Below are 24,639 nucleotides of genomic sequence, written 5' to 3'. Positions count from 1 at the left end.
GGCACTGCAGGTACTGTTCTAACACCCTGGTGAACACCTATGATACCTTGCTGTGCCCCGCTAATCAGTTAGTAGGCGGCCACCTGAGGCTGAAGAGGTCCAGGTCCCTCAGTCTCTTTTCATAGGGCTTGGCTTGGAAACCCTTAACCGTATGAGTGGCCCTCCTCTGGGCCCTCTCAAGGCTATCCACATCTTTCTTAAAGTACGGCACCCAAAACTGGACACAGTACTCCAACTGCAGTCTGACCAATTCTGCATGGAGGGGAAGTATCGCCTCCTTGGTTCTATTCGTCATGCATCTGGTGATACATAATAAAGTGTGGTTAGCTTTGCTGGTGATTTCGTCACACTGACGACTCACGTTCCTCCTGGAGTCCACTATGACTCTGAGATCCCTGTCTGCTTCTGTGCTGCTGAGGGGGTCATTTCCAAGCCAGTAGATGTGCTGGGTATTTTTACACCCTAGGCGCAGCATTCTGCATTTGTCCTTGTTGCACTGCATCCTATTGTGTTCTGCTCACTTTTCCGACCTGCCCATGTCTGCCTGCAATCGTTGCCTACCCTCTGGAGTGTTCACTTCACACCACAATTTAGTATCATCTGCAAACTTGGACCGAGTACACTTCATGCCCACATCCAAGTCACTAATGAAGACATTGAAGAGTACAGGTCCAAGGACCAAGCCCTGCGGGACCCCACTACCCACCTCCTTCTAGGTCGATACTAACCCGTCTACTACCACGCTCTGGGTGTGACTCCCAAGCCAATTTGCTACCCACTGGACTGTGCAAACATCTAAGTCACAGTATCTTAATTTATTTATGAGAATGGGATGAGATACCATATTGAAGGTCTTCCTAAAATCCAGGAAAACGACATCCACCTCTACTCCTGTGTCTAAGTGTTTTGTGACCTGGTATCCTGTGTCTGACAGTGGCAGAACTGGATTTTCTGTAGATAAATTTATCCCCTATTCATAGATCCATACATTGTAAGGTTAAAAGGGACCTCAGAAGATCACTGGGTCCAGCCCCCTGCACCAGACAGGAAAAATGACAGGTAGGGCCAGGTGACCCTGGCAAGATGATTGTCCAGTTTCCACTTGAAGTTTTCCAGGGTAGGAGATTGCACCACCTCTGGAGGGAGGTTATTCCACAGTCTGAACATCCTAACCATGAAGACATTTTTCCCAATGTTGAGCCTGAAATGGTCTTCCAGGAGTTTGTGGCCATTACTCCTGGTTTTCCCTAAGGGATTCATAGATTCATAGATGTTAGGGTCAGAAGGGACCTCAATAGATCATCGAGTCCGAACCCCTGCATAGGCAGGAAAGAGTGCTGGGTTTAGATGACCCCAGCTAGATGCCTATCTAACCTCCTCTTGAAGACCCCCAGGGTAGCAGAGAGCACCACTTCCCTTGGGAGCCCATTCCAGACCTTAGCCACTCTAACTGTGAAGAAGTTCTTCCTAATGTCCAGTCTAAATCTGCTCTCTGCTAGCTTGTGGCCATTATTTCTTGTAACCCCCGGGGGCGCCTTGGTGAATAAAACCTCACCAATTCTCTTCTGTGACCCCGTGATGAACTTATAGGCAGCCACAAGGTCGCCTCTCAACCTTCTCTTGCGGAGGCTAAAAAGGTCCAGGTTCTCTAGTCTCTCCTCGTAGGGCTTGGTCTGCAAGCCCTTGACCATATGAGTGGCCCTTCTCTGGACCCTCTCCAGGTTATCCACATCTCTCTTGAAGTGCGGCACCCAGAATTGCACACAGTACTCCAACTGCAGTCTGACCAGTGCCCGATAGAGGGGAAGTATCACCTCCTTGGATCTATTCGTCATGCATCTGCTGATACACGATAAAGTGCCATTAGCTTTTCTGATGGCTTCGTCACACTGCCGACTCATGTTCATCTTGGAGTCCACTAGGACTCCAAGATCCCTTTCCGCTTCCGTGCCACCAAGCAGGTCATTTCCTAGGCAGTAGGAGCCCTGGTGAACAGTTGTTCACTGAGCCTTTGATGTACTCCCTTGATGTAGCAGTAAGCTGCTTCCAAGTCCCCTTCTCAGCTTTCTCTTTTTCAGGCTAAAGAATCCCAGGTCCCTCAGCCTTTCCTCATATAGCTCGCCATGCAAGCCTCTAATCATATGGGTGGCCCTTCAATCTAGGAATATATGAATTCAATCTATGAATCTATACATCTATTCTATACCATCCCCGGCACCCACCATTTATCAAGTTAAAGATGCCAAAGGAAACACTCCCAACCATCCAGTTCAATAGCCATTCATAGATCTATCATCCATGGATTTATATAGTCGTTTTTAGAACATGGCTATGCTATCTATCTCCACCACCTTCTGTGGTAATTAATTCCAGAACTTGCATAAATAAAGTACTTTCTCTTGTTACTTAAAACCTATCTCCTAATACTTTCAGGAGATGCCCTCTAGTTCAAATATTCTGTAACTTGGTTAACAACAGTTGCCTTTTACTTTGGTCTATGCCCTTCATGATTTTACAGATCTCTATCATTGCCTTCATTCAGCCTTCTCCCCTCCAAATGGAAGAGTCCTAGCCTTTTTAGTTTTTCCTGGTATGGTGACTGCTCCAGGTCCCTGATTATTTTGGATGCCCTTCTCTGTACCCTCTTTTACTTCTGCTATATCCTTCTCCGATGTGGGGCCCAGAACTGCACACGGTATTCAAAATTTGGGCACACCATGGATTTGTACAATGGCATTGTGATGTTCTCCATTTTGTTTTCAATTTCCTTCTTAATGATACCCAAGATTTTACCGACTTTTGGTCACCAGTGCACATTGAGCTGACATTTTTAGAGAACTATTTACAATGATTCCAAGGTCCCTTTCCACCTAGTTCAGAACCCAGCATTGTGTATGTATAGTTGAGGTTATTTTTTCCAGGTGCATTACCTTGCACTTGCTGACACTGAAGTTCATCTGCCAATTTTCTGCCCACTCACTTAGCTTGGTAAGATCTTTTGGCAGCTTCTCTCTATTAGCTTGGGAGTTTACTACCCAGAATCATTTAATATCATCTGGAAACTTGGAGATTTCATTACGTATCCCTACAACAGAGAGCTTGAGGTTTCTGTTACTTTAAGGAGAAAAATGTTAAGAGAAGCCAGGCAATGGCAAAGCCTCACTGCCCAAGCAAAGGCAAGGCCCATCAGGGTAAAAGGTTGCACCTGCTGTTAGTCAGGAGAACTCAGCCCAGGACGAACTCATGGCAAGTTGGAGACCAGAGGCTATAACTGCTTACCGCAGGCCTTGCAGCCTACAGTAAGACAACAGAGCAAAGTCTGGCTTGAACAGCAAGAGGATGATACAGCAGCAGTTCTAATCTGCCATGGCAACCAGTCATTAGGTTCTGAGAAGAAACACTTGTGGCTGATAAGGAGACACCTCACTGAAGGGGCAGGGCTTAGGCAGTATATAAACCCCAGGCTTAAGCCACAGAAGCAGTCTAGCTCTGCAAGCTGTTGGGTAAAGAGTTTGGGGCCAGAAAGACTGCAGGAAAATGCCAGACTAACTTTAGAGCTGTTCTAAGGACTGCCAGCAGAATACTGGTAGTTTACAGAGAGACACAACTGTAGGTAGGGGGAAGCCTTGCTCCAAGACAGTGAACTATTGGTATTATTTGCTATACCTAGAACAGGTTAAATTTATGTTACAGGTGGTATGCTTTTTTTCCCTTTGTTACAGTTTACAACTGGTGACTTGGGTTTAGGACTGTTGGGGAAATCCAGAGGTCCCAGTAGTGCCAGAGGGCATGATAGTGTCTTGAGCCCAGCTAGGGGCTCAAGACACTGGGCAGGCTTAGCCAGAGGGCTGACGCTGGATAGAAATGGCTGAAGCAAGGGCCACAGCAAAACCAGACTGGGGGCAAATATCATTTGTATCTCCCTTGTCCATGTACTTGTTGACACCCCCAAAGGAATCCAACAGATGGGTGAAGACTGATTTCCCTTTATAAACCCCATGTTGACTTCCCCAGGAGATCATATTTGCTTATGTGACTGCTGATTTATTTATTTTTTTTAAGGATAGTTCCTTTCAACTTGCTGGGGATGGAAGCAAGACTTGCTGGTCTGCAGTTCCCAACTTTGCCTATGGAGCCCTTTCTAAAGATGGGTGTTATGTTGGCAACCAGCCAGTCCTCTGGTACAGAGGCTGTTTGTAATGATATGTTACATATTATTGCTAGCAGTCCTGAAATTTCACCTTTAAGTTCCTGCAGAACTCCTGGGTGAAAGCCATCCAGTGCTGGTGACTTATCAATATTCAGTTTATGGATTTATTCCAAAACTTCCTCTGTTGTTACTTCAATGCAGTCCAACTCTTCAGACTCATATACTAGAAAAGGTTGATCTGGCATGGGAATTTCCCCAGTAACTTCTGCAGTAAAATCTGGGAAGATGGTTCCTGACTATAACTGTTTATGAAACACAACTGTACAGACTCATCCGTTTTCTTGATGAACAGTATGGGTGCCCCTGCTAGGGATGTGGAGGGGTGAATTAATCCTTTAATCCCTTATGTATTACCAGAGTTGGACCCCCTGTTCCAAATCAGGTAATAGATACAGATGACTGAAGGGCGACATAGCCCCAGGCTGTAGATTTATAGAGGAGTCATAGGGCTGATATGGTAGCAGGGTGTCCACATTCTTTTTGCTAAAAACATTGGGGAAGTACCAGTACTTGGAGGACATTGTGGTGGCTGATTCCTGGGCTGGGGTCTTTGTTAGCATAGGCCTTGCTTCCAGGGATACCACATCCTGGGCTACCACTAAACTCATGATCCAGGGTGCACAGTGCCTCTTTGTGGGGGAAGGCTGGGTTAGAGGGGTGACAGCCCTGAGGTGTGGCAAATTAGATTTCTGGTGAAAGTCAGATTCAAATTGGATAGGTTTCTGCTGCCAGTGAATTGGTGGGTTATGGAGGGCCAACCATGGACTTCTGAATATCAGGGGCATGTTGTGGACCGAATCAAGGCAAAGTGTAAAATCTTTATATGGTCCTGGATGGAGACCCAGAGTGGGGCATTTTAAAAGGATAGGAACCTGATATGAGGAGAGTGTTATCCATCCACTTGATCGTTAACGGAGTGGGCTTACATGTTACTGGAATATGCTTCACTCTAGTGAAACTGATGTCCATAAAATTGTCTGAGGCAGCCAAGCCCACCAAAGCAGAGAACTGTATTGTGAACATTGTGAGGTAGAACAGGTACATGGTGAGCAGCAATGGAGAAGGGCTGCATATTGCAGTGGCTCCTGCTTTTGAGACCAAGGGGAAAATGTGGGTAGAGGGGCAGAGTATGGACCCATCATCTGGATCAGATCCCCTTACTCCAGGTGAGTACCTCTGTGTGGGGGTCCTTCTCTGAGGCCCTCTTCTCTAGACACTGTCTAGTGAGGCAGTAGTCAGTCCAAACAGAGCTCAATCAGTGGGCACAAGTGGGTAAGGGACTCAACCCAAGCAGTTTCATCCTTCAGCTCCTCACTTAGGACCTGGAGGAAGTGGAGCACCTGGGACGCCTCATTCCATTGGGTATCTGCAGCTAATCACTGGAAGTGAATGGCATATTGGTTCATGGGCTAACTGCCCTGCTGTAGAGTTTGGAGGACTATTTCTGTGAATTAGGATTGCAGGGGGTCCGGGTACATGCAGGACACTGCATCTAAAATCTCATCTAAGCCCTTGAGGAGAGAACTGGTGACCTCCAGGAGAGAGGATAACCACATCAGGGCACTTCCTGCAAGCAGGATAATGATTAGTCCTATTTTGGTCTTGTCTGTGGGATAGATGTGGGAGCACAGCATAAACAGCAGGTAGCACTAATATAAGAACCACTGAAACTTATTTGGGTCTCCACTGAAGCACTCAGGAAGCAGGACTTTGGGTTCAGGTGGGGCGCCTGCCAATGGAGATGTTTTGCTGCTGAGGATTTTGTTTTCTTTCACAAGGGTCTCACACAGTACCTACCAGGCTCCAGCCTGGGCCTTGTTTCTCCTTCAGGCAGCCTAGCAAGGCTTGAGGTCCCTACCTGCCCTGCAGCTGCTCAGTCAGAGCCTGGATACACTGAACTATCTATTGTGGATGGCTGATCATTTTGGGGGATTCAGACACTTCTGGGGCATTTGAGGTCTAGAAGGGCAGAGTGGATTTTGTATCTCTAGCCCTGGGTTCTGCCCTTCAGGGTCAAAAAGGTTGATCTGGACAAACTGTGAGTGTCTGGCCTAGATTTAGTTTGGTGTAAATTAATCCAGAGTAAGTGTTTTTGTGCAGGTATCTACATATGTGGGGATTAGGGAGCAGATTTGCACCAAGTTTCCTGCAACCCTTCAATGGGCCCCTGTCACCACCAGGGGAACCTCCAGGCTCCTCCTGGGCGCTATCCCAGGGGATGGCAGGGAGCACAGGTCCAGGAGACAGATGTCTCCCGGAAGCAGGGAGCTCCGAGCCCTGGCTCCCTGTTCAGGGGTAGGAGACTTGGAAAGAGCTGCAGGGGAGGGGCAGGTCCCACCCCTGCCCTGATCTGCCAATGGGGCACCTAGCAGCTCGCTCACTGATAGCTGCCCCACCAGTAGATTGGGACGGGGGCTGGGACATGCCCCACCCCTGCAGCTCTTTCCAAACCCCATGCCTTGATCAACTGATCAGGGCACAGGGCTGGGACCCTGATGAGGACAGCTCCCAGCCCTCACCCTGCACACTTTGAGTGTGGAGCTGGGGGGGGGCGGGGCAGGGAACAAGTTCCCCAGCCTGTTTTTTTGTCCCTCACCCCGCTCCCAGCTCTTCACTTACATAGTAGGGCAGGGAACAGGTTTTCCTGCCTTGGCCAGCAGGGATTTCCCAGTACCCACTCTGTGACTCTGGGGCTGGTGCTGGGAGACCCTGAGCTTCGTGGTTGCTGGGCTCAGGCTGGGAGATCTTTATCTCCCATTTCCCATTTGTCTATGCTTTCCCACTTGGAAAGATCTGTCAAACCTATTAGCAATAACTTATGCATTTAGGAACTAGCTTTTTGCATTAACATGTATAATGTTTGAAATGTTAGGATTTATTTAATACCTTATTTGCAAGTTAGCCTGGAAAAACACTTTAGTAAAGGTAGTGTTTGTAATGAGGCCAGGTCAGAATCCTGGACTGTGCTGGTCCTAATCAAGAGACCAGCATAAGGCAGGGAATCCTGGACACCATTCAAGCTAGCAGTGACTTTCAAGGAGCAGGGCTCAGGCTGGGAGACTCTTATCTCACAATCTGAGCTCCACGGTCATGGGGCTCAGGCTCAGAGAAAAGGGTCTCTCAGCCTGAGTCCTGCTTTTAGGTGATGCTGACTGCACAGTAGCTCATTACTACTGTGCAGTAGTGTCGCATCACACTCCATGCCATGTGAAGCTACTGTGAAGTAGAAATGAGCTCCTGCGCAATCAGCATCTCATGTAGATGCTGATTGAGAAGCTGACAAGTATGTAGTATGGTGATCACTTTCATTTCACAGTTACATTACATGGCTACGCTAAGAATCCTGAGCGTAACACCACTCTCCAAGAGTTATTGTTGGCTAATTAAGCACTTGCAGGGAAGTAAGAAGGGAGAATGACACCCCTTTATTCTTCTGCTTGGCTCACTGAAGCTGTTCATTTTTCAACTCCAAACATGTTGGATAGGGAAAAAGAAGCAGGAATTGCTTGCCTTATACTCTTCTCACTAAGAAGGTGGGTGGGAAGGGACACAATGGAGTGAATATATGGCCTGTTATACAGGGGGTGTCTCTGCATGGGATGCTTTACTGTGCAGCAGACTAATCTGCTGTGCATTAAAGCATCACCATCTCTACTTGTGCGCAGCAACTGGAGCACAGTAGAGTAATTTACTACAGTGGCCAGATAGTCCCATCGTATATAAGTGGTATCCGGCAGTGCAGTAAGTTATTGCACTTAAACACACGTGTTGATAGTGGCATCGGGATTAGTTTACTCTGGCTCAAATTGAGTCAGAGGATATTCAGTTGCATTAATTGCACATGTAGACATGCCCAGGGAGAGTGAACTGCACCCTGAAACAGGATCAAGTAACCTAAATCTTTCCCTCAAAGGAAGAGAAGGCAGAAGAGTATTCAAGTAACAGACCCTTCCACCTGAACTTCCTTGGGCAGTACAGGTATGTACACCACTGCTGTCTTCAGGCTCACTCATTTACCATAGAATCATAGAAGTAGGGTCGGAAGGGACCTTGTAGATCTTCAAGTCCGACCCCCTGCCTGGGCAGGAAGAAAACTGGGCTCAAATGACCCCAGCCAGGTAGACATCAAGCCGCCTCTTAAAGACCCCCAGGGTAGGAGCCAGCACCACCTCCCTTGGAAGTCGGTTCCAGATCCTAGCCGCCCTAACTTGAAGTAGTTCTTACAGATGTCTAATCTAAACCTACTCTCCAACAACTTGTGGCCATTATTCCTTGTTATCCTGGGGGTGCGCTAGGGGAAACAAGGTCTCCCCCAAACACTTCTGGTACCCCCTAGTGAATTTATAGACAGTCACCAGGTCTCCTCTCAGCCTTCTCTTGTGAAGGCTGAACAGGTTCAGGTCCTGTAACCTCTCATTGTAGGGTCTGCCCTGCTGTCCCCAGATCATGTGGGTGGCCCTCCTCTGGACCCTCTCAATGTTGTCCACATCCCTCTTGAAGTGGGGTGCCCAGAACTGGACACGGTACTCCAGCTGTGGCCTGACCAGTGTCGCGTAGAGGAGGAGGATCACCTCCTTGGCCCTACCTGAGATGCACCTGTGAATGCACGATAGAGTCCGGTTAGCCCTGCTGATCGTGACCTCACATTGTCGGCCCATGTTTCTGCCTCCGTGCTCTCAAGAAGGGAGTTTCCCATCTTATAAGTGTGCTGCCGGTTACTACTGCCCAAGTGCAGCACCCTGCACTTGTCCATATTGAAACGCATCCTGGTTTTGTTAGCTCACCCTTGCAACCTATCCAGGTCTTTCTGCAGTCTTTCCCTTCCTACTAGCGTGCCCACCTCACCCCAAATTTTGGTATCATCAGCAAATTTGAACAGGTTGCTTTTCACCCTGTCGTCCAAATCACTGATAAAGAAATTGAACAGTGTGGGCCCAAGGACTGAGCCCTGGGGGACTCCGCTGCCCACTTCCCCCCAGGTCGAATATGACCCATCCACCACCACCACCCTCTGAGTACGAACCTTCAGCCAATTTGCAATCCATCTGACTGTGTAGGCATCAATGCCACAGTCGCCTAGTTTTTTAATGAGGATGGGGTGGGAGACAGTGTCAAAGGCCTTGCTGAAGTCCAGAAAGACTACATCCACAGCGACACCTGCATCCAATGCTTTTGTGACCTGATCGTAAAAGGCAATCAGGTTGGTCTGACATGACCTGTCCCTAATGAAACCGTGCTGGTTGCCCTTGAGCATCATCCCCGATGCTGGCCCATCACAGATGTGCTACTTGATGATCTTCTCAAAGAGTTTCCCCAGGATTGAAGTAAGACTGACGGGCCTATAGCTGCCTGGGTCCTCCCTCCTCCCTTTCTTAAAGATGGGGACCACATTGGCTATCCTCCAATCATCTGGCACCTAGCCTGAGCACCACGAGCGCTCGTAAAGCCATGCCAAGGGCCCTGCAATAACCCCTGCTAGCTCCCTCAACACCCTGGGGTGGAGAGCAGTCAGTCTCCTCAGTCAGTTCTCCTCAGTCAGTTCTCATAACAATGCTCAGTGTGAATGACACGTATATTCATATGAAGGTACACTCACTTGTTCCAACATGAAGTTCAATATTAAAGGAATAGAAATGAACTCTTCAGGAATCTGATTCAGCAAGTCATTATAATACCTCATGTCCACGTACGTAGTCAGAAAGCATTCTTCTTCCACTGTAACAAGTGGAAATAGCACATTAAGTTTTTCCTGAAAATGTAACCTCTTTTCTTCAGAAAATCTGGAAAACTTTTGACTAGCTTCATCAATGGGTAATCAGTCCTACTTAAAATTCTAATTAAGTTCATGCTTGTATAACTTACAAGAGTAAAAGGAAACAGAAATATTTAGATCAGTAAAGCCATTCACTACTATTACATTTACAAGTGATTTGTGGCTTCCATAATTTAGTCATCCCAGTAGGTCTTGCACAACATCAATACTTTACAAATATTTGCAATACTTTACAATACTTTTTACAATACTTTACAACAATTTGCAATATTTTACAAATATTGAGATTGCATAACAAATCCATAGGTGAAAAGGCAAAGAAAGAAAAATTTCAAACAACACAGTCATTTTAGTGCTTTAAGCCTTCCCACATACCTTGTGGTGAAATTAGTAGCATTTCTTCTGTTTGGCCTTTCTTCTTTGGAGGGGCAGTCTGTAAAGCTAGATGTACCTAAAAGAACAAAAATACTGATCACACAAACTTGGAATGATGCAGCCATGTGAGGATCGCCACTTGTAAATATTAAACATTCAATCTAGCAAGATGATAAATGTTTTTATTTCCAAATTAAGTCAATGGATGTTGGGACTTTTCAGCATCTCTGTGGATGAGGCCCTACTAAAAACAAGTGTATAAAATAAATAGGACCAATATCTTCCTGGGGAAAATGAAACAAACTGCTCAACAAACAGGTCCCCTACCAAAAACAAAAAAAAAAAAAAGCCAAAGCTCCCTTGCAGAGAATTTGCCAAGTTTACAAAAGAGAATCAAAATTCAAATTCTTCTGCAACAGACTTTTATGGCACGGGGGGAAAAAGATCAGGGTAATGTAAAACATTACACTGTGCTGTATGTAAAAGAGCTCAGAGTTCTAGTATAAAACTGGAGTTAGGCCTGCTGAAAGTCTCTGGGTTATGGTTAGAGGGAAGAACAACAAGGGTAATGTCATGATGGGTATCTGTTAGACCAGCAGTCCAGAAGGGTGAGGTAGATGAAGTTTTCTTCAGCCAACTAGTAGATGTTTCCTGATCACAGGCCCTGGTTCACATTGGGGACTTCAATCATCCTGAAATCTGCTGGGACAGCAATACAGCAGTGCATAGGAAATCCAGGATGTTTTTGGAGAGCTCTGAGGAAAACATCCTGGTGCAACTGTTGGAGAGACCAACTAGGGGCCAGGATCTTCTTGACTTGCTGCTTAGAAACAGGGAAGAATTGATGGGGGATGAAGAAGTGGATGGCAACTTGGCCAGCAGTGACCATGAGATGATCAAGTTTATGATCTTGATAAAAGGAAGAAAGGAGAGCAGCAGAGATGGACCTGGACTTCAGAAAATCAGGCTTGACTCCCTCAGGGAACTGATGGACAGGATCCCCAGGGAGGACAGGCTGAGGGAAGGAGTCCAGGAAAGCTGGTTGTATTTTAAAGAAACCTTACAGAGGGTGCAGACTCACCAGACTACTGCACCTGACAGTACAGTTTGGGGCAGTGAATAGCCCTCGGTGCTGAAAGAACAGGTCAGGAACTATTTAGAAAAGCTGTGCATGTACAAGTTCATGGGGCTGGATGGATTGCATCTGAGGGTGCTAACAGCAGTGGCTAATGTGATTGCAGAGCTGCTTGCTGTTATCTTTGAAAACTTGTGGCTATTCAGGGAGGTCCCAGACAACTGGAAAAGGGCAATTACAGTGCCAATCTTTAAAAAAGGGATGAAGGAGGAGGCAGTGAATTACAGACCAGTCAGCCTCACTTCAGGTCCTAGAAAAATCACAGAGCAGGTCCTCAAGGAATCCATTTCTAAGCACTTGGAGGAGAAGAAAGTGATCAGGAACAGTCAGCATGGATTCAATAAGGGAAAGTCATGCCTGACCAACCTGATTGCCTACTATAATGAGATGACTGGCTCTGTGGATATGATATACATTGACTTTAGCAAAGCTTTTGATACTGCACAGCATTCTTGCAAGAAAGACGAGGAAGTATGAGTTGGATGAATAGAAAGCTGGCTGGATCATTAGGCTCAACAGGTAGTAATCAATGGTTCAAGGTCTATTTGGCAGCTGGTATCAAATGGAGTGCACCAGGGGTTGGTCCTGGTGCTGGTTTTGTTCAATGTCTTCATTAACGATCTGGAAGATGGGATGGATTGCACCCTCAGCAAGTTAGCAGATGATATCAAGCTGGGGGTGTAGTAGATAGGCTGGAGGTTAGAGCTAGGATTCAGAGTGACCTAGACAAATTGGACGATTGGGTCAAAAGAAATCTCATGAGGTTCAACAAGTACAAGTGCAAAGTCCTGCACTTAGGATGGAAGAATTTCATGCACCACTACAGGCTTGGGACCAACTGGCTAAGTAGCAGCTCTGCAGAAAAGGACCTGGGCATTGCAGTGGAAAATAAGCTTAATTTAAGTCAACAGTCATTGTTGCTGAAATGGCTAAAAGCAAACTGGCCTTCATTAGTAGGAGTGTTGCCAGCAGATCAAGAGAAGTAATTATTCCCCTCTATTCTGGTGAGGCCCCATCTGGAGTACTGTACTCAGTTTTGGGTTCCCCACTCCAGAAACAAATGTAGAAATATTGGAGAGAGTCCAGTGGATGGCAACAAAAATGTTTAGTGGGTTGCAGTACATGAGTTAGGAGAGGCTGAGAAAGCTGAGCTTATTGAGTCTACAGAAGAGGTGACTGAGTAAGGTTTTGATAGCAGCCCTTAACTACCTGAAGGGTGGTTATGAAGAAGATGGAGCTAGACTGTTCTCAGTGGTGACAGATGACAGAACAAAGAGCAATGGTCTTAAGTTGCAGCAAGCGAAGTTTTACATTGAATATTAGGGAAAAACTCTCTCACAAGGAGGGTGGTGAAGCACTGGAATGGGTTACCTAGAGAGGTGATGGAATCTCCTTTTAAGGCCTGGCTAGACAAAGGCATGACTGGAATGGTCTAGTAGGGCTGTGCAAAACTTCGGTCCCTGATTTGATTCGGCGGCCGAATCTTCGAATCGAATCGGACCACCCTTTAATTTCTCTGAATCGAATCTGAACTCTCTGAATCGATTCAGAGATTTGGACAGAGATATTTTTTCTACATACCTCTAGGTAGCAGGGGCTCATGTGTACTGTGATGCTGGAGTGCATGGAGCATCCCACAGAAGTACCGGGGGATGCTCAACAACAGACCCAGAAGTCAACCAGAAGCACTTCCGGTCCACTTCCGAGTCCACTGGGGAGTGTGCTGGGGGGACCCCTCATGCCCCCCTGGCTTGGTGACTGGTGCCTCCTGGGTTGGGGGGGTACCTGAGGTCCCCCTGCAGCTGATCACTGAGCTTGGGGGTGCGGCGGGCTCCCCAGCATGCTCCCCAACAGACCCAGAAGTCGACTGGAAGTATTTCTGGTCCACTTCTGGGTTCGCTGCCAAGCACATGGAGGGCCCCCTGCACTCCTGTGGGGTTTTCCATGTGCCTCAGCATCTCAGTGATCACGAGCTGTGCCTGCTGCTTCAAGGTATGTAGAAAAAACTTTGAAAGCTGTGTCTATGCCTAAATTGCTGATTCTCCAAATCAACATTGAATCTTCAGATTTCAGTAATATCAAGTCAGAGGCAGTGATCCAGATCAATTAATTCAATCACTGTCCCTGATCTGGGCCGAATCCGAAAGGAACAGGGCCCGCTTCACCCACCCCTGGGATCTAGTTGCCTTTTGAGCAGGGCATTGGACTAGAAGAGCTCCTGAAATCCCTTCTAACCCTAAATTTTCTATGACTGTAATAAAAAGGGTGACATTCTATCCTTTCTTGGTAGTCTAAGTAATCATTTTTTGGTTATCTACAGGATATTTCTGGCACTTAAACACCCAAAGGAAATCTACTCCTTATGAATAGTCCTATATGTATAGATGATCATATGTAACTACATAATTATTCATTGAGCATGTGGAGTCAGCTAAAACTGACTGAGATCACTGGGGGACGAGTCAATAACTATTAGTACAAGCCCAAGAAATGGTAACCTTGAAACCAGCATACCAGGGTACAACCAGAAGCATACTCGGACACTGGCCAAAAGACAGCTTATTCCACAGCTTGCCAGGAAGCCTAGGGCCTCCAATGTCAGGCTTAGTTACCTGTACACAAACACCACAAGCATGGGAAATAAGCAGGAGGAACTGGCCCTTCTGCCAACCAACAAGCAATACGATCTCATAGGGATTATGGAAACCTGGTGGGACTCCACCTATGACTGAAACACAGGTATAGGGGGATACACCCTGTATAGGAGGGATCGTGTTGAGGGGAAGGGTGGAGGAGATGCTTTCTACATGAAGGAACATTACACCTCCGTAGAAGTGAAGATTGGAAACAAAGAAGGGAGACTTGAGGCCCTCTGGGTCAAGATATGAGGAGAGCACGGGGAAGGGGATTTGACCATAGGAGTTTACTACAGACCTCCAAACCAAGAGGAAGAGCTTGACCAGGAATTCTCTGGAGAACTGGCAGAGGCTGCACAATCTAGGAGCATAGTCGTTATGGGTGACTTCAACTACCCAGACATCTCATGGGATGAGCACTCAGCAAGATCTGATCACTCACAAAGCTTCCTCACTTGCACTGCAGAGCTCTATCTAACTCAAGAAGTCTATGGGCCAACCAGGGGCAAGGCACTCCTAGACTTGGTTCTGAACAAAGGGATGATCTGGTGAGCATCCTGAAGATCGAAGGGAAACTGGGTGACAATGACCCTGAGATGATTACTTTCTCCATGCACTGTAAGTCAGGGAAATCAGACATTTGGATAGAAATCCTTGATTTTAGGAAAGCTGACTTCCACAAGCTTAGCAGATTGGTTGGCGACCCTGCAGGACCATGGTCTGATGAGGAAGGGAGTACAAGAAGAGGGGTTGTTCCTTAAGGAAGCAGTCGTAGAAGCACAAAGGAAGTCCATTTCATTTTGTAAGAAAGGCAGCAAAATGGCTGGGAGACCTGCCTTGGCTCAACAGGGAAGTCATGGACCACCTGAAATTAAAAAGAGTAGCTTACAAGGGATGGAAGTTCTGAAATAACCACCAAAGAGAAGTACTCAGCAATAGCCTGCACCTGCAGGGAGAGGATTAGAACAGCAAGGCACAAACTGAATACAAATTGGCAACTGGAATCAAGGACAACAAAGTCTCTCTTTAGATATGTAGGAAGTCAGAGAAAAAATAAGGGAAGCATAGGGTCCCTGATGAATGAAATGGGATGGCTGATAACTGACACTCAGGATAAAACCAAATTCCTAAACAAATACTTTGTGCCGGTATTGTACCAGTCCAAGGGTGCTAGCCTGCTTGACAGGATACAGAATGATCAAGGTTGGGGTGATCATAGTTGGCGAAGATCTTGTTGGGGAGCACCTAGAGTGGCTAAATATCTAGAAGTCGGCAGGACTGGATGGACTACACCTAAGAGTGCTAAAAGAACTGGCCGACATCATCACGTGACCTATGGCAAAGTTATTTGAAGACTTGTGCTCAGGAGAGGTCCCAGAAGACTGGAAGAGGGTTAATGTGGTGCCCTTCTTCAAGAAAGGGAGAAAGGAGGACCTGGGAAATTACAGATCAATTAATTTGACCCCAATCCCTGGTAAAATCCTGGAAGAAATTATTGAAGAATCCATTACTGATAGGCTAACAGAAGGCAGTATCCTAAAGGATAGGCAACGTGGCTTCATTATGGGCAGGTCATGCCTGACCAACTTCATTTCCTTCTATGATCAAATAACTCACCACCTGGATAGGGGAAATGAGGTTGATGTCATATACTTGGATTTCAAAAGGGCCTTCAACCTAGTCTTCCACAATGTCCTCATGGTAAAATTGGAAAAACGTGGCCTCGACTGCCTTACAGTCCAGTGGTTAGGTAACTGACTCCAAGGTAGGACCCAGACAGTATTGACTGATGGAACTGAGTCAACATGGCAGACCAGTGGAATCCCTCAGGGTGCAATACTCAGACCAGTGATTTTCAGCATGTTCATCAACAATTTGGATTTGAGTATTAAAAGTGAAATGGTAAAGTTCAGGCTGGCAATACAGGCTGACCTGGACAGGCTTGCAAGATGGATGGACCTCAACCTGATGATGTTTAATATGGAGAAATGTAAAGTGCTCCATCTGGGGAGAAATAATACGCAACACACTTACAGACTTGGCAGTGCTACACTTGCCAGCACCACAACTGAAAGAGGCCTGGGTGTCATGATAGATCACAAAATGAACATGAGCCACCAAGGTGATGCCGTAGCTGGCTGAGCTAATCGAACACTGGCATGCATCTACTGAGGCATCCAAGCAAGGCTAAGAATGTCATCCTTCCACTCTACTCGGCCTTGGTGAGACTGCGGTTGGAGTTCTGTGTCCAGTTCTGGCCGCTGCACATCAGGAAGGATGTGGAGAAGCTCAAGAGAGTCCAAAGGAGGGCCACATACATGATTAGAGGCTTAGAGGCCAGATTATATAAGGAGAGGCTGAAAGACTTGGGACTGTTCAGCCTGGAGAAAAGAAGACTCAGAAGGGACTTGGTGGCAGCTTATAAGTATATTAGGGGCGTACATCAGGGCCTGGGGGAGCATCTGTTCACCAAGGCACCCCAGAGGAGGACAAAGAACAATGGGAACAAACTAATTGAAGATCACTTCATTCTGGACATAAGGAAAAACGTCTTTACGAGTCAAGTGCCGACAGTTCGGAACAAGCTCCCCCCAGAAGTGGTATACTCACACACTCTGGCAATCTTCAAAAAGTATCTTGATGCCCACCTTGCTAGGTTCATCTAACCCCAGCAGTCTTTCCTGCCCAAGTACAGTGGGGCTGAACCCAATGATCAGTAAGGTCCCTTCCAGCCCCTAACATCTATGAAACTGAAAAACATGACTACTAGACTCAGACTGAGGAACAGAAAAGAGCTATGCATGCATTTCTGGATAGTCACTGGGGAAAAAAGGGGATGAGGACAGTGCAGAGGAAAACTTCTGCCTTACTGGAAGCAAGGACTCCAGACATGGGCAACTGGTGTCTCCTGAGTCTGGGGGGGCACCTGCAGATTCTGCCAATGGCAGGGACAGGGCTGGCAAGCACCTGCAGAAGCCACCAACAGCATCAGTGCTGGCAGGGATGGCCCTGTCGGGGGGGTGAATGCCCCCACCCCCATGCCTCCTCTACCAGTTGCCTATGACTCCAGATAAAACCCAGTGCCCCTTCCCTTTCAGGGAAGCAGGCACCTCACTGAGCACCCACATTCTGGCTTGCTTCCTTCCTCCTAATCCTACATATCTGCTTCTCATAGTTGCTTTTTTTGTGGCAAGGTGGCTAGAGTACTGGGCTGGGAAATGACAGAGCCCTAAGTTTTCATGTCCTCTAGGTGAGGAAGGCACTTAAACCCAGGTCCTTTGGTTTTCCAGATGAGTACTATACCCACAAAGGCATTCAGATCAAAAGATGCAAGGTCTCTCACTTTCTTGCCCAGTCTGGACACATTTTATTGTTGTCCATATGTGGAGGGCTACACGTGCATGAATAAATTCCCTTGTGTGTATAGGTGCTAAAAATGCCATGTAGATAACACAAAAAAAAGGTAGAAGGTTACCCAAAATGTTAAAATTGTAAGCCTTGTGATTTGCATGCTTATGCATGTGAAAGTCACAGAAAGTCTGGATACTAATTACCCCAAAGTCAATGTAGCTGCTGCTACATGGCAATTACTCTGATTATTTTTATATTTGTGATTACAATTACTGATCATTATATATTTAGATTAATTCCATTATTGAACTATTTATGACATTTACTTAAATCCAAGATGAGGAGCCCCCCAACAACACAGGGAAAAGAAAGCTTCATCTTCCATTTGAGTACAGGCCTGGGGTGGGCAGGTGGCGGTTCAACTCCAGCTTTGGCCCTGGGGTTGGGATAGGTTATGTGGCTGGGCAGAGGGCACACTGCTGAGGAAATGTGATGGAGACTGTGAGAGGGAGAGGAAGTGCAAAGGGGAGACCCACCTGTACAGGGTGGGGGATACCAAGGTAGACTATGCTCACTAGTAACCCCCCTCCAGCACCACTGCATGCCTTCTACTGCAGCTATGGCCCCTCCAGCCCCAACCCAGGTGGGGCCAGAATTGCTGCCTCTACTTCTGCTGGAGAGTCAGAATGGGGCTGGGCCGGGCCTGCCATTGCTTACTGCCTGAGCTAGAGCAGAACAGATCAGAGCAGCAGCAGGGGTTGGGGAGCGCATGGGGTGGAGGGGGGGACAAAAGGGTCACACAGGCATAAAGGCACAGGGGTGGAGGGGTTGACAGTAGAGGGGAGCAGGGTTTAGGGGGAAAGGCTTGGGGGGACAAGGGTTGGGGAATAGTGTATGGGGCAGGCAAACACAAGTGGGGGGAGGGAAAGGGGCAAAGAGATAGACAGCAGGGGGGTTAGCACCTGGGGGGGGCAACAGGTAACAGGCATCAGATGCAGCCATGGGCAGAGGGCACATGGTGAGGGGGCAAGTGGTGGGGAGGAATGTGGACAGGCACAGGCATGGGGGGGACACAGCACACAGCAGGGGGGCAATGTGGCAGGGAGCAAGTGCAATGTGGCAGGGGCAATGTGGCAGGGGGAGGACAAGCACAGGCATGGGAGGAAGGGCAGGGGGGCAGGCAGGGGGAAAGGGGCGGCGGTCTGGCCTCTTATCCCTGCCCTCCCTGACACAGTAGTGGGGAGACAAAGTTAAGATAATCTTCTATTCATTATGTTGTATACACCATAAGTTAAAACAAATTTGTAATTTTCCATTTGTAGAATCTAATTACTGGGTGGGGGGTGTCTTAAATTCAAAGTCATCTTGGGTTCAGGTAAATATCATAAATTTCCTTCTTTTATTCCAAACTTCATATGGAACATTACACAATAGTTATTCTGAAATTATACTGTTTGTATAAAATCCTACACCTAGGAGGTTCACTACATAGTTTTGTTTTATTACTTCATCACAATATAATTACAGTGCAACTACAATTACAGTAATTGTAGTTGCACTGTAGTTATATTGTAATTACAGTAATGGCATTAGGAATTAGAATAAATTTTGTAGTGCCCTAAGGGAGACCAGGGGAATCAGAACTTATGATGTCCTCTCTTAGACAAACTAGATATTTGGGGGGAAAAAAATTACTTGCAAACTTCCAGGCACACTTGCCCTTCTTCAGGCATAGGAGAATGCAAAGATTGTAGAATTTCTCCTAGGTGGAAATAAATTCATATTTCTCAGGAGAGCTGAAGGTGTTGAACTGTTCCAACCAGGAGCTCTTACTACACTTTCAGATCTCCTGTGAAATATGAATTTTAATTTACACTGAGGAGAAATTCTATAATCTTTGCTTTCTCTTATGCCTGAAGAAGGGTGAGTGTACCTGAAAACTTGCAAATAAATAAATAATTTTTTGCAATTATCTAGTTGGCTTAATAAAAGACATCACCTCTGCCAGAGTTCTGATTTCTTTTGCCTGTAGACCAATACAGCTACAGCTACACCTGTATCTCTGAGGGAGACCACAATTTTTAAAAGTTCACATTTACTTAAAAGAAAATTATTTTTTATATAGCCAAGCAAAGCTACCTGCCCCAAATGCCAGATTTCAGGTCTTTGTAGCTAGAACAGCAAATAAATGATTAAAGAATTCATGAAGATGCATTGTTTTTCACCTCCACCGAGATAAAACTTGGCACAAAGGAGTTTGCTGAAAATTTTCTCATGAAATTCACCTTTGACAAATAGAATATGGAAAGTGAAAACAGTTTAGAGTCTTGTATATGACTCAGTCTGTGGTTCTCAAACTTTCTGGACTCAAGGCACCCCACAATGGATTCAAGGCATCCCTCTAACTTTTGTAAATTTGAGTGTTACCCAGTTTCAAAAGTTAATTGATATATCACAGGTTCTACCTCCTTGCAGAGGAGTTGGGGAATGGGGGAGGAGGGTGGTACAGCAAAGTGCAACACCCTGGTTGAGAATCTCTGTACTAGATACAGCACCACGTAGTACTTACTAAAATATTATAATGATCAAGTAGTATCAGAATAATTATAGTCCTTGTGCAAATAACTATAAAAATGTTATGGCTGCAAAGTTGGTATCAAGACATTAGGAAATGCCAGAATTAAAATTGCCCAAATAATATTAATTCAGACCCCAAGAGCCTAAGTACTATGATACAGGCTTTAATTACATGATCACAAACCTTTTTGTACACTGTACCCATCACTCATTCTGTGTAAAGGATGGTGCTGTTCAGCAAATAATCAATTATTCAACAGTTATTTTATCTTCATTTTTCAGTATGTTGTTCCCTGCATAACTTACTCCATGCCATTCAATATCAAATTTTACTTTTATTTATTTATTTGCTTTATGGGCTTCCTTGCCCAGAAAGCTTAGGGCAGCTTATAACAGAAAAAGTCAAGTCATAAAACAGATACGTAGTAAATAAAATGATAATAAAATTCCCCAGACAATAAAGCAAAACTTAACCCCTCCCCCCACTAATATCCTACTCAAAAAGGAGGTCACACATAAAGTTTGCCCACACCTATGCCCACACCAGAGCCGGGCAAAAAGGAGCTATGCTGGGGTTGGGCAGATTCCAGCTGCACCTGTGCCACTGCCGCTTATTCCCCCTCCCTGCTTCCCCAAACTGTACACAGCTTCCAAGTGGTGGGGAGATGCACCAGAGCTGGTGACCTTCCATCTGCACAGCAGCTGGGAGGCAGGGAGGGGAGAGGGAAGTTGGGAGAAGCTGCAACAGTGTAGACAGTTTGCAGCTGCACAGCCCCAATGCAGCTCCCCACTGGCAGAAGCTGTGCAGATACTACAGCTGGGGAGCAAGGGCAGCTCTCAGCTGCCTGGTCCCAGTGTGGGTACAGGGAAAGCACCCCCCACCCCCACTGATGCGCAGGAGTTGGGTTGTTCCAGCACATGGCTTGTTAAAGGCTGCCGGCTGCTGTCTGAAAACAGACATAAAGAATGTATTCATAATTATCTTCAGATATCAGAGACTTTTACATATCCAATAAAATGTTAAACAAACATTTTCAAAGTCTTTAGTTTCTAATTTTTTTGGTGATTGGCTGGAGACATCCTTTAGCCTAGCCACTTAAACAGTATGCATACATTAGAATATTAGGGCCTGACAATTTAATGGATTTCATAATTACTCTATTGAAGGAATGTTGGTCATGCAGAACCCAATTAAAGCTCACAGTGATTCATGCAAGAGCAGGAGGAATAATTTGTAGAATCAGGGTCTAAATATCCAGACAAATCTGGTTACTCTGCTAGAATAATAATTATGTATATTCACCTATGACAGAGCATGCAATTCAGTTTACCTGGAAAAATGGACATAATATAACAATCCTTTAAAATATTTATATTTCTGAACAATTTTAAAACTCTACATGGTAAGTGCTAGGTGCAAGAAATTGATTTTATTTAAAACAGAATTTTTTGCTCTTGGTTTTCTTGCTAAACTTTAGATTAAAGATCTAAAAACAACATCAATTTTTACTTATAATAAGAGGAAGATTTTTGTTAAAAAATCTCTAATTCATAACAGAGAAGATATTTCAATTAATTTTAAAAAATCTCACAATAATCTGATGTAGTTCTTCATGAAATTAGAGAAAAATACAATGGAAGGGACCTCAGAAGGTCATTTAGTCCAACATCCTGTCACCATTCTCTTCTTAACCACTGTGCAGGTATTTGAAAACCGACTATTAACAAATCCCCACTCAGTTTTCTCTTCTTCAAACTAACTAATCCCAGTTCTTTCAGCCTTTCCTTGTAAATTGTTTCCCAGCTCTTTTAATAACTTTTGTTGCTCTGTGTTGGGTTCTTTCCAACTTGTCCACATCTTTCTTGAAGTGTGGTGCCAGGTAAAGCTTCACCAATGCAAAACAGAGAAGAAGAAAAACTTCTCCTAACTTCTAAGTCATGCTTCCATTAATATAGCCCAGTATAATATTGGTTTTCTTTTTTTGAAACATAAGCACACTGTTGGGTCATATTCTGCTTATGGTCCATTAATAACCCCCACGTACTGCAGAAAAGGACTGCAGCCTAGCCAGTCATTCCTCAGTCTGTATTTGATGCAAGTGCAGGATTTCATACTTAGAATGATAAAAAATAGGCTGAAAGGGACCTCAGGAGGTCATCTATGTGAGATATATGAATGTGTTGAATATGCATGTGTCAATCTTAAGATACTTTGTGTTGAATCTGTGAATGTCAATGCATGCATAGTTTAATGTTTACAATATATTCTATTTCTACCAGCCTGGCAGCACTCTTTTCTGTAATTGTGGTTGGAGTAATTTATTTTTGAATGTCTTGGACAAGAATACCCATGATTGCTACCTCACAAGAGATCATACTTTTGAAAGAGCCATCTGGATACCATGCAAAGATTTGCTGCAGTACAAAAAGAAACTCCTCACCAATTGCACATCATTAGTTATGACATATCACCCTTCCCTGGAACCTACACGGAAACAATTGTAATCCATACTAGAAGAATACCCAGTTCTTAAAGAGATCTTTCCAGAACCACTCATCCTAGCCTTCAAACAAGCACCAAACCTCGCTAACCTCATCACCAGAAGTGAGAACTCCCTATGACCCAAACCACACCCAATGGATGCCAGGACAAGAAATGCAAAACCTGCCAACACATCTCCAACACCCCCATAATAACTACACTCCACAACAGAAACATCAGCATTCCTGGATCTTAAACCTGCACCTCCAGAAATGTTATATATCTCAGCCAGTGTACCAAATACCCAGAAGGAAAATATGTAGTAGAAACCAAACAACAACTGAACACCAAAATGAACGCACACTGGAAATCTATCACAGAACTACCTGTGGGGGCACACTTCTTACAAGACAATCACTCCCTCTCTGATCTATCAGGACTAACCCTCAAAGGGAACTTAAAAACATCTTTTGTAGATGAGCCTATGAACTTCACTTCATAAATCTACTGGATACAAAAAAACATGGACTCAAGATAGACATTGGATTTATGACCTATTACAACCTGCCTGACATCTAATTCACCAGGTACTTGTCAGATCTGACCTCTTACACTTTTCTTCCCCCACTTCTCCCCTTCCCTACTTTTCTGCCCTTTGTATTCCTAATTTTCAGCTATTTCCTTTTTCACAGACAGCCTCTTTTCTACCTTGTATTACTACTACTGTAGAGTCTCCCTTACTCACCTTTGGCTTTCTTCCCCCCTTCTCTCCCCTCCGCCCACCCTGCTCCCTTCCCTGTTCTACCTTTTAGTTTTCTTAATTTCTACCTATTTACATTCTCACTGAGATCCTGTTACACTTTTAGCTTCTCTCATTCCTTGGGGTCTCAGAACAGCAGAGACTTCCTATGCCTGAAGAAGGTGATTGCACCTGAAACTGTGCTAAAAACTTTTTTCCAACTACTCCGTTGATTTAATAAAAGATATCACATTTACCCAAATAACACTTGGGAAGGGATGGCCTCCACCTCACTCTGAAGGGGAAGAAGCTATTCTCAGTCACAATGGCTGACCTGTTTGGCAGGGCTTTAAACTAAGATCACTGCGGGGATGGGTGGACTATTACTGGTGCCAGCCCAGGAAGTGACAACCATGAAATCAGCAGGTTAGGTAACACAAGGGAATTAAGTCCTACCCCAGCCCAAGGATGGGACACTTCTAAGATTACAGGGAAGCCCAGAGCTTCTGATGGCAGGCTTAGTTGCCTGTACACAAATGCAAGAAGCTTGGGGAACAAACAGGAGGAACTGGACCTTCTGCTAAGCAAAAATGAATACGATCTCATAGGGATAACAGAGACCTGGTGGGAGTTCACCTATGACTGAACCACAGGTATTGATGGCTACATCTTGTACAGGAGGGATTGTGTTGCAAGGAAGGGCGGGGGTGTAGCTTTCTATGTGAAGGAGCAGTACTCTTCCCTACAAGCAGAGATTGGCTCCCAAGGAGGGCGACTTGAGACCCTCTGGGTTAGAATACAGGGAGAACACGGTGAAGGGGATATAACTGTAGGAGTCTATTACAGACCTCCTAACCAGGAGGAAGAACTTGATCACAAATTCTCTAGGGAACTGGCAGAAGCTGCACATTCTAGGTGCAAGGTCATCATGAGTGACTTCAACCACCCTGACATCTCATGGGAAGAGCATACAGTCAAATCTGATCAGTCGTGAAGCTTTTTTACTTGCACTGATGAGCTCTATTTGCCTCAAGAAGCCAACAAGAGGTAAGGCGCTACTGGATCTGGTACTGGCCAAAGGGGATGATTTAGTGAGCGACTTGAGGATCGAAGGGAAGCTTGGTGACAGTGATCACAAGTTGATCACTTTCTCTATCCATTGCAAAGCTGGCAAATGTGTTAGCAATGCAGAAATCCTCAACTTTAGGAAAGCTGACTTTCACAAGCTCAGGAGGTTGGTTGTCAAGGCCTTGAAAGACCATGATCTGACAGGGTGAGAAGCCCACAGTGAGTTGTCACTCCTTAAGGACGTGATCCTAAAAGCACAAGGGAAGTCCATTCCGGCCCATAGAAAAGGTAGC

At 45.5% G+C, this 24,639-nt stretch overlaps 1 protein-coding gene across 8 annotated transcripts in view; it reads right to left on the bottom strand.

Moving 5' to 3' along the window:
• Positions 1-24,639, bottom strand: part of SPAG17 (sperm associated antigen 17) — a 446,381-nt gene that overhangs the window by 263,359 nt on the left and 158,383 nt on the right. For all 8 annotated transcript variants that reach the window (XM_059720343.1, XM_059720341.1, XM_059720342.1 and 5 more), the window contains exons 9-10: positions 10,359-10,434; positions 9,807-9,925 (exon numbers count right to left, since the gene is read on the bottom strand). In XM_059720343.1, coding sequence (XP_059576326.1) covers positions 9,807-9,925; positions 10,359-10,434 — 195 coding nt within the window. The remainder of the gene's footprint in view (positions 1-9,806; positions 9,926-10,358; positions 10,435-24,639) is intronic.

Source organism: Alligator mississippiensis, chromosome 1 (assembly GCF_030867095.1).
Source record: "Alligator mississippiensis isolate rAllMis1 chromosome 1, rAllMis1, whole genome shotgun sequence".
NCBI lineage: Eukaryota > Metazoa > Chordata > Crocodylia > Alligatoridae > Alligator > Alligator mississippiensis.
This window is presented reverse-complemented; position numbering and strand designations above follow the sequence as displayed.